The sequence below is a fragment of the Herpailurus yagouaroundi genome, unplaced genomic scaffold, assembly GCF_014898765.1.
Source record: "Herpailurus yagouaroundi ecotype Mexico unplaced genomic scaffold, PumYag 207, whole genome shotgun sequence".
Taxonomy (NCBI): domain Eukaryota; kingdom Metazoa; phylum Chordata; class Mammalia; order Carnivora; family Felidae; genus Herpailurus; species Herpailurus yagouaroundi.
The window spans coordinates 197096-208961 of record NW_024412438.1 but is presented as its reverse complement, the minus strand read 5'-3'; the positions used below and the strand labels follow the sequence as shown (position 1 = coordinate 208961).

General features: G+C 58.4%; 2 protein-coding genes across 9 annotated transcripts; one reads left to right on the top strand and one right to left on the bottom strand.

Annotated features, from left to right (window-relative positions):
- Positions 1-161: 161 nt before the first annotated feature.
- Positions 162-4115, top strand: PPOX (protoporphyrinogen oxidase). 5 transcript variants are annotated; one of them, XM_040452370.1, is made up of 13 exons: positions 164-341; positions 524-629; positions 1003-1137; positions 1253-1383; positions 1520-1652; positions 1955-2099; positions 2207-2397; positions 2851-2911; positions 3095-3213; positions 3294-3404; positions 3504-3650; positions 3772-3814; positions 3898-4115. In XM_040452370.1, the coding sequence occupies exons 2-13, from the start codon at positions 543-545 to the stop codon at positions 4038-4040; spliced, it is 1446 nt and encodes a 481-aa protein (XP_040308304.1). In that variant the 5' UTR covers positions 164-341; positions 524-542; the 3' UTR covers positions 4041-4115. The 5 variants fall into 5 exon arrangements, with proteins under 5 accessions (XP_040308306.1, XP_040308304.1, XP_040308303.1 ...); XM_040452369.1 differs by having other exon boundaries at positions 1235-1383; XM_040452371.1 differs by having other exon boundaries at positions 165-341; positions 1268-1383.
- A 99-nt stretch (positions 4116-4214) lies between these two features.
- On the bottom strand, positions 4215-9948 carry B4GALT3 (beta-1,4-galactosyltransferase 3). 4 transcript variants are annotated; one of them, XM_040452376.1, is made up of 8 exons: positions 9825-9948; positions 8873-8947; positions 8231-8505; positions 7457-7692; positions 6676-6866; positions 6424-6546; positions 5126-5230; positions 4215-4995 (listed from the first exon to the last, which is right to left on the bottom strand). In XM_040452376.1, the coding sequence occupies exons 3-8, from the start codon at positions 8490-8492 to the stop codon at positions 4722-4724; spliced, it is 1191 nt and encodes a 396-aa protein (XP_040308310.1). In that variant the 5' UTR covers positions 8493-8505; positions 8873-8947; positions 9825-9948; the 3' UTR covers positions 4215-4721. The 4 variants fall into 4 exon arrangements, with proteins under 4 accessions (XP_040308310.1, XP_040308309.1, XP_040308311.1 ...); XM_040452375.1 differs by having other exon boundaries at positions 8873-9018; positions 9825-9936; XM_040452377.1 differs by lacking the exon at positions 9825-9948 and adding an exon at positions 9217-9592 and having other exon boundaries at positions 8873-9018.
- Between the last annotated feature and the right edge of the window lie 1918 nt (positions 9949-11866).

Sequence of the window (11866 nt, the reverse complement as noted above, 5' to 3'; positions counted from 1 at the left end):
GCCCGGCGCCGCAGCCTCACGCAGGGCCGGCCTCCGCGGGGCGGGGCACGGGCGGGAGGGGGGGGGGAGCCACCTCCGGCTCTGTGCTCTCATTGGTGGGCGTGATCCGGGGCCTCCCAAGGCCCGCCAATCCGGGGGCGGGAGGGAGTGGACGCGGAGTCGGAGGGCCCGAAGGGGGCGGCCGAAGCGGCCGCGCGAGAGCCGCGGGCCTGGGGCCCCTCACGGCGCCACGAACCCTGCGCTGGCAGATAGCGCGGGCGGGGTCCTTATCCGCCTCCACGCCGGGCGCCGGCCGGGGAACCCGGAGACCTCTCCCTCCAGCTCCCTCGGCCCTCTCGCGGGTGGGTCCTGGGCCCTGGGCGGGGACCTCACCGGCCCCACCCCGTCCGCGGGCTCTGCGGGTTTCCCCTGGAGCAGTGGCCCGGACCGGGGGTGGAACGTGGAACCTGGGGGGCTGCCGCAGAGCAGGTGCAGCCCCGTCAGCCTGTCCGATCCCCCTCCCCCCACCGCGCCCCCTACCCAGGCTACACCCAGGTTTCCTAATGGGCCGGACCGTGGTCGTGCTGGGAGGAGGCATCAGCGGCTTGGCCGCCAGTTACCACCTGAGCCGGGCCCCCTGTCCCCCCAAGGTGAGTGCCCCGTCGCGCCAGAGGTAGGCTGCTTTAAATTTTTTTTTTTTCAACGTTTATTTATTTTTGGGACAGAGAGAGACAGAGCATGAACGGGGGAGGGGCAGAGAGAGAGGGAGACACAGAATCGGAAACAGGCTCCAGGCTCTGAGCCATCAGCCCAGAGCCCGACGCGGGGCTCGAACTCACGGACCGCGAGATCGTGACCTGGCTGAAGTCGGACGCTTAACCGACTGCGCCACCCAGGCGCCCCTAGAGGGAGGCTGCTTTAATACCCTCCTCCCGTTTCCAGCAAAAGGGAGTGCGCTGCCCTCTTCCCCTGCAGACCATTTACCCCGAGGCTATGTAGGCCGTGCCGCCCTCTTGTTCCCAGGTGGTCCTGGTGGAGGCCAGCGAGCGTCTGGGAGGCTGGATCCGCTCAGTCCGAGGGCCAGGTGGTGCTGTCTTTGAACTTGGACCTCGAGGAATTCGGCCGGCGGGAGCGCTGGGGGCCCGGACCCTGCTCCTGGTGAGAAGGCTATGGAATGCCTAGGAGGGCTTGCGGAGGGCCCTTCACTAGAGGACAGGCTTGGGAGGGAGCATTGGTGGGCCAGTCCTTTCCTTAGTTTCTCCTCTTCCTGAGGATGTGTGGAGAGCAGGTTTCTGAGCTTGGCTTGGACTCAGAAGTGTTGCCTGTCCGGGGAGACCACCCAGCTGCCAAGAACAGGTTCCTGTACGTAGGTGGCGCCCTGCATGCGCTGCCCTCCGGCCTCAGGTAACGCCTGTCACCTCCTTACTGCACCCCTGCCCGCCTGGCTCTCACCCCTTCCACGACTGCATCTCCCAGTCTGTCAGCCCTCCCAGCAAGAGGAGCCAGATGCATGGAAATGACTATGCCTTCCTCAGTGCAGGGGGCTCTTCCGCCCTTCACCGCCCTTCTCCAAACCTCTGTTTTGGGCTGGGCTGAGGGAGTTGACCGCGCCCAGGGGCAAAGACCCTGATGAGACTGTGCACAGTTTTGCCCAGCGCCGCCTTGGACCCGAGGTAACGTGGCCCCAGAGGCCCCGAAACCCCTCCGTCCTAACCAGCTGCAGAGCCCTCCACTCATACCTGCCACCTAGGGGGGCTCTTCTGTAGGGCTTGGGGATGCCCCCTTCTCTTCACCTCCAGTAGTCCTCAGAACAGTCGGGAGTGGATGCCCTCCGTTGCTTCCCATTGTTTTGCTACAGCCGGGCTGCTCCCCAACGGAAACCCTACCCCACCCCTGTTCCCTACCGAGCAGGACCAGTGGGAAGTAGGCTGTGCGGCTTCTTCCTTGGCCTCTCAATCCTGGTCTCACCCTTAAGGTGGCGTCTCTAGCCATGGACAGCCTCTGCCGAGGAGTGTTTGCAGGCAACAGCCGAGAGCTCAGCGTCAGGTCCTGCTTTCCCAGTCTCTTCCAAGCCGAGCAAACCCATCGTTCCGTTTTACTGGGGCTGCTGCTGGGAGCAGGTGAGTGGGGATTGGCTCAAGGGATGAAGATATTAAGGACCGCCAGAGTAAGGGACTGGAGGCCAGGGTGCTGTTTTAATGATTCTTCCCTGCCTCCTCCTGTGCAGGGCAGAGCCCGCAGCCAGACTCCGCACTCATTAGCCAGGCCCGAGCCGAGCGCTGGAGCCAGTGGTCCCTCCGAGGAGGGCTGGAAACGTTGCCCCAAGCCCTTAACACCCACCTGACTCGTAGAGGAGTCCGTATTCTCAGAGGCCAGCCCGTCTGTGGGCTCAGCCTCCAGGCAGACAGGCGCTGGAAGGTAGGAGAGGCCCCTGGTGTGGAACGTGTGTCTAATTAGAGTTTCCATCTTTGCCTCTATGTTTTAACCAGGCCGGGGTGGGCCAGACTAGTTATTCGTGGTTTTCCTAGATGCTGTTTAAGTACGGGCCACCCCAGGGTCTTAGACTTTATTTGTAGAGCTTCCTCCGAGATCTGCTTGATCCAACTCTAGACAGAAGTAGTGCTTGTAAGTGGCTTAGATAGGGGAAGGGCCAGCCCAGCTCCCTTACACATCTCAGAGGCCACACTGGCTTGTCTGGTCTGCGCTTCCTGGAGTAACGGGGTGGGGGGAGGGGGGGGCCGGGGGTTCTGTGCTGATCGCACAGTCTCTTCATCCTGGGTCAGCACTCAGTCTCTCCTGCCCGTTTGGTGCCTGGGAAAGTGGGGCAACATTCCCATTCTCTCTGTCCCTCAGATGTTTTCGTCCCGTCAGGTGTCTCTAGGGGACAGCAGTCTGGATGCTGACCACGTTATTAGTGCTGTTCCGGCTTCAGGTAACGAGGTAGCCACGGTCCCCTTCCCCGGCGGGAGTGAGGCAAAGTTTAGCTTCCGGGACCCACGGGACCATCCTGTGCCCCCCGAACTGGTCATCCCTGTGGGGGGTCTAACCCCGGGGAGGGTGGGCGAGACTGGTGGGAAGGCCTCCTGACGCGGGCCTCCACCTGCTCTCCCCCCAGTGCTCGGCAAGCTGCTCCCTGCGGAGGCTGCGCCTCTGGCCCGGGCCCTGAGCGCCATCACTGCGGTGTCTGTGGCTGTGGTGAACCTGCAGTACCGAGGAGCCCGTCTGCCTGTGCAGGTAGCTGTGACACAGAGGAACGAGAGGCATGGGCTCAACCAGAACCTCTCCTTCCTGACCCGGTCTTCTCCTCGCCCCAGGGATTTGGACATTTGGTGCCATCCTCAGAAGACCCGGGCGTCCTGGGAATTGTGTATGACTCGGTTGCTTTCCCTGAGCAGGACGGAAGCCCCCCTGGCCTCCGAGTGACTGTGAGAAGCGACAGCTTTGCTTGGCGGGGGTTTCCAGAGGGCTCCTCCGTGCCCAGCGCAGGCCAGGCCAGGCTGCTCAGTGCCATATCTTCTCCCTAGGTGATGCTGGGAGGGTCCTGGTTACAGACGCTGGTAGCCAGGGGAGCCTTATCTCCGGAGCTGCTCCAACAACAGGCCCAGGAAGCAGCTGCCACCCAGTTAGGACTGAAAGAGCCACCCAGCCACTGCTTGGTCCATCTACACAAGGTGAGTTGAGCAAACGCTCCTCGACTCCCACCGAAGGCAGGAAGCGGTGGATTTGTCACCGTCTACCCGGGCTTGTTCATCAGCAGCAAAAATTTCCCCGTATCCCCTCTTCTCTCCCCAGAACTGCATCCCCCAGTATACACTAGGCCACTGGCAAAAACTGGGTGAGTTGGGAGAGCGAGTGTGCTGAGGAGGGCAAGGAGACCAGACCCCCAGCTCTAACCGTCCTTTCATCTTTTCTTTCCAGAGGCAGCTACGCAATTCTTGGCTTCTCAGAGGCTGCCCTTGACTCTGGCCGGAGCCTCCTATGAGGGGGTTGCCGTTAACGACTGTATAGAGAGCGGACGCCAGGCAGCAGCCCGGGTCCTGGGCTCGGAACCGGACAGCTGATCCCCAACTCCCACCTCCTCCTGGCCCCGCTGGTGGCAGTTCTTGACCCACGAAAATAAAAGTTGCTGGAGCTTGGCTGGATCTGGTTGTTCTGTCACCTACAGGCACGAGGCGGCAGGGGGCAGGTCGCAAAGATAGGCACGAGGTGCCTGGGATGCAGCAAGCAGGAGCAGAGGCAAGACAAAGTCCTTTATTAGAAAATATATCAAAATCCCAGCCCCCTGCGCCAGGTCCAGAAGAGGAAGCTACTCCAGCACTGGCAGAAAAGTACCCAGGGAGGGGTTTCCTTCACCAAACATTACTTCCTCGGAACCATAAATAGAATAAATATTCACAGAGGTCCCAGGAAAAGCCGGATCACTCTTCTCTCCTGGAAGAGGAAGGGACTTGGGGTCCAGCCCTGCTCTTACCCCTGGGGCCGGGGACTCTCAGGAGTCATCACATAAAATCATGACATCAAGGATTCAGTCATAAGCCCTGGCAGGCGACCCTAGAAAGAGGGACCCCCCAGGTCTAAAGGAGCCCAGCTCCAGTCCAGCAGTGAGGAGAGGCCCTTGCCTCCAGCCCAGCACTGGAGTTCAGTTCCCCCACGTCCCCTCTGAGAGCAGTGAGGAGCCGAGGGCGGGGAGAATGCGACCCCTCGGATTCAGTTTCATGATTGAGGTGGGCAGGAAGGAGGAGTCAGTGTGAGCCCTGGGGGGCTGTGTGGTTGGCAGTAGGCAGAGGGCCAGGCCTGGCTGGGGGCCGGCGCTGCAGCATCTCTTGGCGGAAGGCCTGGGAGGAACCAGGTGGGTAACGGGGCCCGGAGGGAGTCCGGGGACCCCGAGGGTCAGTTCCAATGTCTGCTGTGATGTTGGTATAGAGAGGGCCCAGCTCTCGAGCCAGCAGTCGGTATGTCAGTGAGTTCATCCCATCTTGTGTCCAAGAATTCTGGGTACGGACCAGGAGGTCAAATCTGAGGGTCAGAGGTTGGAGAACTAAGGCCCAGGGAGAAACAGCCGGGGACTTAGGGACCTCTAGGCGTTTCCTGGCCGGGATGCAGAACCCTGAGGGCCCAGTCACCATTCGCGGGCGGTCCTCCCTACCTGTGGGGGTTTTCCTCATTTCCCTTGTCTCCTCGGTGCTTCACCATCTTATAGTGCCCCACGGATGTCGGGGGGCGCGAGATCTTCATCCCAGCCAGACGTACCCTATGGGAAAAGTGAGGGCACCGTGGAGGATCCGGAGTGGAGGAAAGCTCCGGACAGGCCAACAGGAGCTACGTCCGGCCAGCAAGGAAGCGATTACGTGTTTCTGTACACAGAGAGCCACTCTCACCGGTTAGGCAAAAAAGTGCCACGTACTGGAAGAAGAGAGAAAGTCAAAGAGAAAGAAGGAAGTGGCACAAGAGAACGTAGAAGCTGGATGTATCCAAAGCCTGGGGCTGGTGCCAGTGCATCCAAACCCTGGGGCCTCGTTAAACAACGGGCAGAGGTGGGTGCGCACGTCCCACCTTTGCTCTCTACGTGGCTAACGGGAAGCGCCCTGGCAGTCCAGGAAGGGCAGGGAGAGGAGCCATCTGATCAAAAGGACAGGGCAAGACCGAGAGTCGCGGACCCAAGCTCGGCAACTCTTATCTAGAACGGCGGCCGAGCTGCCTCAACTCCCTCACCCCGACCCCTCCACCTGTCCCCGTCATTAGGAAAAGAACGGAACCAAATAATCAGGACCTGGAGGGAAACAAACCCCATCTGGGACACACAGAAGCAAGACCTGAAGATGGCCTGGGAAGGTACTGAAAGCACACGTACGTTTAGAAACTGCTGGGTCCTTCACACACATACAGAGGACAAGAATTCAGAGAGCTCGTCCCGGAGGGGCCAAGGCGGGGAGGGGACGCAACGGGTCTAGCACAGCAAGCCCAAATCCTCACGCCACAGATAGGAAACTGGGTCAGCTGAGGCTGAAGGTCAAAGCATTTCACAGGCTAAAAATGAGCTGGCACCGTGCCAGTGACACGGACTCCAACCAACAAAGTGGTTCTGGGCTGTATGGAGCAGAGCCCCTCCTCCCCTGCCCCACCGGAAGTGGTCTGGATGCAAGCCAGGACTTGCAAGGCAGGACTGAAGTGTCGCTAGGCCCGCTTCCGACTCTGGAAGGAATCCCGTGATACTGTAGCCTCTTGATCTCATCGTCTCTCCCAGAAACATAACTCATCAGGATCTAGGAGACCGGGGGACGACAGAATGGAGACCGGCACGCAAAGCCTGACCCGGGTGGACTGAAAAAGCTAAGGGAGAAGAATGGGCACGGTGTGGGTCCGGCTCGCTAGAGTCAGGCGTGCTCTCCGAGGACAGGCCCCCAGGCTGAGGTGGGGGTAGGGAGTGGTGGCAGGAAGTCTGACCTGGTAGCAATGTCGTCATCCTCACCGCCCCAGCCCCAGTATTCATTGGGGAAGCCATTCATCTTCAGGTACTGGTCAGGAGTGAGCGCCGAGACTCCTCCAAAGTACTGGGGGTACGGGAGGCTAGGGAGAGAAAGGTGCCTGGATTCCACAAGTCTTTTGGGGAGACATCCCCACCCACATCCCCTTGGCTCTCCCCCCAGCGGACGGTGGGGTTCCCTACTTCCCCGCGCCCTCTCGTGCCCTCTATACCTGTATCCGAACTTGTTCATGGCGACGGCGACGTGCCGGGGTCCCCGGGGGTCACACACATACAGATTGTGGTCGTTCTCGGGCAGCAGGTCCACGTCGTGCAGGAACAGGCAGTCCCATTCCTCGTCACGCAGGGCCTCCCGCACCCCAACGTTCAGCAGCTTGGCCCTGTTAAAGGTCCCATTGCCAGCCTGGAAGGTAATGGAGGAGAAGCAGACCGTGTCTGTAGGCAGCATGGAGAAGAGGGGCCCAAGTACAAAAATGAAAGGAGGGAGATCAAAGGCGGGTGAAGGGAGGGTGGCGAGCAGAATGGAGAGAAAGACAAACGTTCATTTTTCGTTCAGCAAATACTTGTTGAGCATCAGCATGTGTCTGATACTTACGTGCCGCTGTCTAGCATTTTCATCCTGACAACCAATAGCCACGGAAAACAGGTGTCTATTAGTTTTCACTCTTTGCCTCATTTTAGGGGGTTAAGAAACTTGTTCAAGGTCACGTGTGGGACAAATGGCAGAACTAACTTTAGTCCGGGTCTGGCCGGTGCCAAACTTGCACCATTGCAAGTTCAACGAAGGAAGAGATCACGGAAGACCGTGGGAACAACACCCTAAACAGAACCGGGGGAGTTACGGGGCGGACAAGCTGGCCGAGCAGTGCTGCGTCTTTCCCCACCTTCAACGGTCTGACCCCCTCAGAACTGTTCCAGGGCCCTACTACGTGGGAGTGGGGGGGCAGGGACCCGAGGCTCCGTCACAGAGAGAGCCGGGCGGGGCCCGGGTACCTGGTGGATGACGTAGATGCCGTAGGCGAGCTGTTGGCGCTGCAGGAAGGGGTGCAGGTGGTAGAGAAGCAGGCGCAGGTGGTGCTCCCGGGCACGGTGGGGCACAATGATGGCGGTTCGGGAGCGGGGCTCACACCCTGCGGGGCGGTACCGACCCCCCGGCTCCACCCGGGGATTCCTCTCCACAATCTCCGCCAGGGACGGCACTGGGCTAAAGGACACGGACACAGGACCCACTGCGGGGAGAGAACGGCAAGGTCAGGGATTCGAGGGGCGATGAGAAAAGGACCCCCAGGCCTGGGAGCGCCTCTGGCCCTGGCAGCCTGGGTGCCGGGGCTCAGCTTTCCCGAGGGCTCGTTAGAAACCTCACAAGCCTCGCGTATGCCGTCACTGGGACAGCTTTACAAAGTGTGGAAGGTACAGGCTCTCCACCCGGCCTGCGTCTTTTCACGCTCCCTCTCTCCTGCCTCGCTAGGCTGGAGGCTACCGTTAGAAGATGGAGAACACAGGACTTGCAACTAACTAAACCAGAGCTCATCTACAAAGGAAGCAATTCCCAGCCCAAGGCAGGGAGAGCACGAGAATGGCCAGGCGATGGAAAGTTGTGGCTCAACCCAGGAGCCCAATCTAAATTCCAAATTCGGAACGGGCTCCACGTCAACCTCAGCCCACCTTTCAGGTACTTTAGCATCATCCAAGCCCCCACTCCTGCCGCCCTAGCCCTGTCCCCACACCTTGGCCTTCCCTTTACTTCCTCCTCCTTTCTGCACTCACCTAAGAGAGGAGATCGTTCTGGACAGTAGGGCAGACCTTGAGGAGCTGGAGGACCCCCTGGGGCAACAGGGGCCCCAGGTAGGTGACTGAGGTTACTGTAGACATCATGGGGATGAGAATAGTCAAATGTCGGCCCCTGCTCTCGGCCAAATAGGGCACTGAGGCTTCGGAAGCCCCCCAGGGACAGGTACATCATGACAGCCAGCTGGGAGCCCACAAGCAGGGCCAGTGTGCAGGGCCGCTCCAGCAGCCTCCGCAACATCCTGGGGTGAGGTCTGAGGAGGGAGAGAGGAGAGTTCTGGGGGGCAGGCAGGCAACGAGCAAGCCAGCAGAGAGATCCTCAGTTAAGAATGAAGGCGGCGCCGCGAGTTAAGAGGAAGAAGAGACAAAGAACAAAGTCGCAGAAGGGAGCACACAGGTGAACGGTCAGGCACGAAAAAGAAACAGAATGTAACCGCCAGCAGCCCTACCACCTGCCATTTCCAGCCCAAGTTTCACTCTCCTCCACCTCCTCCCCAAACCACTCAGCCAACTACTCTCGGTCCCCACCCCCAAGAATGCTTACATCATTCAGGTCCCATGTCCCTTTCAAAGGAGTCCCTGGAGAACCTCCCTTCCAATTTTAGAGGGGGACAGACTCACCTAGGTTCAAGCCGTCTTCTTCGGGATCATGGGAGCTTCGGGGGGTCCCGGCGGGGCAGAGATGTGAGGCATTATCTAAAATTGGAAATGTCACAGAGGACAGAGAAGGGCTCCATCCAACACTCCAACAGCGATCCGGGGGCCAGCTGTAACACAAGTGGTCAAGGATAACCACCCACCCAGAGGGGCAGAGCTCAACATCAGGGTGAAACTGGGAAGTGAGGGAAAGCGGTTGGAAAGACAAGGGGAGAAGCCAGAGATCGTAGGTCCCTGGCCTCTGCCCCGGCTGCCTAGAGGGTCGGGTTCACGCTTACTTAACCATACCCCACCCCAACAGGACCAACCTGTTTGGGGAGTAGGGACAAGGCGGCTAATGGAGCCATTATTTTCGCCAAGGGGTGAGGCAGTCACGACAGGATTGTGGAGTGGCCTCAGGAGGACCAAGGGCGGAGTAGGAAACAGGCTCCTTTCCGTTCTTCACGTGCCTGGGAGCTAGCTCCGCAGGTGCAGGCAGCGTGACCACCTGGGAGCTGCAAGCAAACAGCCCCGGAGCGCGGCGGGGAGGAGGGTGGGGGTGGCCTCCTCTACCCTTTCTACCCCATCCCCGTCCTAGCGGGGGTGGGGAGGAGGGTTACGGCTAAAAGTGAGGCAGGGAGAGGGAGGGCTGGGCAGAACCTGTCGGGGATACCTGGCCCGGCTCACTGAAGGGGCGTGGCCAGCGCGCTGCAGAGGGTCACAGACCTGTTCTTTCCGCGCACCCCCATCCCACCCCAACCTCCTCTTGCATTTGCAACGTGAGCCCACCGGCCTCTGTCCGAACGTCCACCTGGGACGCATCCCCCCCCCCTCCCCGCTCAAGCTGGTCTCCAGCCTTTGCCCAAAACTTCTCAACGCGCCAGTCGCCCGAACCTTTCTCCCGGGCCTCTCGCCCCATCACCCCCAGCCCACATACCTGCTCTCCAGCTTCCCGTCGTCACCGCCACCCGGACTGCCTGGCAGGCATCGCCGCCGCCATCTTGGAAGCGGGCGCCGCGGGGCGGGGCCTGGCGTCACGGGGCGGGGCCTGGCGTCACGGGGCGGGGCCTGGCGGGCGGGGCGCCCGAGACAGAGGGGGACAGAGGACGACAGAGGCCCGAGCGCAGGCGGGCGGGCGGGGCTGGGGCGCTCCGAGAGCCGGCGGGGGGCTCTCCTTCCTGGACGCGCTCCGGCCCGGATGCCATTTCCCACCCCTCAGACTGGGAAGACATCAGCTCCCACCAGGGCTCTCTTGCCGGGCCGAGCCTGACCCAGAGGCCAGTGCGACAGTTTCTGGCGCGCCCCAAGACCTGTCACGGCGGGCCAGCCCCTTCCCGGCGTGTCCGTGGTGCCCCTGCCACTTAGTGCCACTTAGTCTCACAATTGTTTCTTGCTCGGGGTATCTCGTTGCGACTGCTCAGGCGCATTTTTGTATCCCCAGGGTGTCCCGCGACCTTGAAATAGAAACGGTTAGTTAATAAAACAAGGAAACATTGAGTGAAGAGGGAAGCGCCAGCTTCAATGTAAAACTGCGTTTTCCCAGATATTAGAATAAAATGGACGCTCCATTAGTACCCAATATGTTGATCTTGCGGCTTCCACTACCCTCTTAGCATGTTATGTTCCTAAGAAGCTGCTGTTCAGAGCCAGGAAACTTGGAATAAGTCACGATGTCTGCCTCAAAAAGTTCATGAGCGTGTATGGGAGGAAGGGAAGGATATAAACAATATAGTGTGATAAACACGATTGCCCAGAAATTGCAACCCATTCTCACGTAGAGACTCGGGAAACACTTCCCAGAAGTGACGATCCTGCTGCTGGATCCTGCTGCTGCCTTACGAGAGTCTGTTTCCATGGGAACTATTTTACAACTCTGTAGGTAACTGATCCGACATGCAAATTTTGTCCCAATATCAGGTTCAATTAACCCCCTATTCCCCACATCACACAAAACAAACAAACAAGCAAACAGTTTTCGCCTCCATTGTCATCTTCAATTCTGTACTCTTGATCTGTAAATGTCTGTTCTTCAGATTTTCTTTTAAACTAGCTATACCATCTGCCAGTTCCCTCGTGAGTTAAATAACATCTTTCACACGTGTTCATTTTTATTTAGATATTGACAAAGACTCTCCTCGACCAAACTTCAGACGGGCTCCTCTGAGGTTTCTTTTCAAATAGGCCTCATCCTTGGACCACCAGCCACTTTCAGCAAGAACCCTGCTAAGTCAGTTTAGCCAGGATCTCCTTATCCTCGATGTAATTTTCCATCCACTGACCCTCTCATACTTCTCATTGGCTCTAAATAGCCCCTTGTCCTTATTGTACGCAGAGTGGAGCCCAACCTCTCTGACTGGGATAGTCTTTACGCTTATCACAATGGTCCTGAAAAAAGTCTTCCTTACCATTTGAACAACTGTCGTCAGAATAAATGTTTCTTTAGCAGCATGACTGTCATCATTTTACCTTTTTCTGAAAACTGTATTTAAAAATTTTTTTTTAAGTTTATTTGTTTATCTTGAGAGAGATCACACGACCTGAGCTGAAGCCAAGAGTCACATGCTCAACCTACTGAGCCACCCAGGCGCCCCAAGACTCCCCGATTTCTCGTGTGGACCTCTGGGTGGATGGTGGCACCATTCAGTAAGAAACAAAACTTAGAAGAGGCACGTTGGGGCGAAACAGTAGAGATGACCAGTTAAACTTTGGACTTCATGAACTGGAGATGCCTGGGGAGGTTCAAAATGAGACAATGGTGGGTTCCAGCAGAATCACCGGCTTTTGACCATACACGCCCTGGCTGTGTGATGTTGAACAATACACTTTCTAGGTTTCATCTATAAAATGAACCCCATCTTAAGGGGTTTTGTGATACTGTGAACTAGGGAACAATGCCAGCAGAAGTAGATATTCAGTCTATCTGAATTTTGAGCACAAAGTAGGAACGGAATAAAAGCCCTGATTGTTTAAGGAGTTCAC

Excerpts from the sequence above, each read along its gene's own strand:
- PPOX (XM_040452369.1), top strand. The coding sequence starts at position 543 with ATGGGCCGGACCGTGGTCGTGCTGGGAGGAGGCATCAGCGGCTTGGCC. Across the intron at positions 630-1,002 it reads GGGCCCCCTGTCCCCCCAAG|GTGGTCCTGGTGGAGGCCAG; the intron begins GTGAGTGCCCCG and ends TCTTGTTCCCAG. Across the intron at positions 1,138-1,234 it reads GGGCCCGGACCCTGCTCCTG|TTTCTCCTCTTCCTGAGGAT; the intron begins GTGAGAAGGCTA and ends TCCTTTCCTTAG.
- B4GALT3 (XM_040452376.1), bottom strand. The coding sequence starts at position 8,492 with ATGTTGCGGAGGCTGCTGGAGCGGCCCTGCACACTGGCCCTGCTTGTG. Across the intron at positions 7,693-8,230 it reads AGAACGATCTCCTCTCTTAG|TGGGTCCTGTGTCCGTGTCC; the intron begins GTGAGTGCAGAA and ends CTCTCCCCGCAG. Across the intron at positions 6,867-7,456 it reads GCATCTACGTCATCCACCAG|GCTGGCAATGGGACCTTTAA; the intron begins GTACCCGGGCCC and ends ATTACCTTCCAG.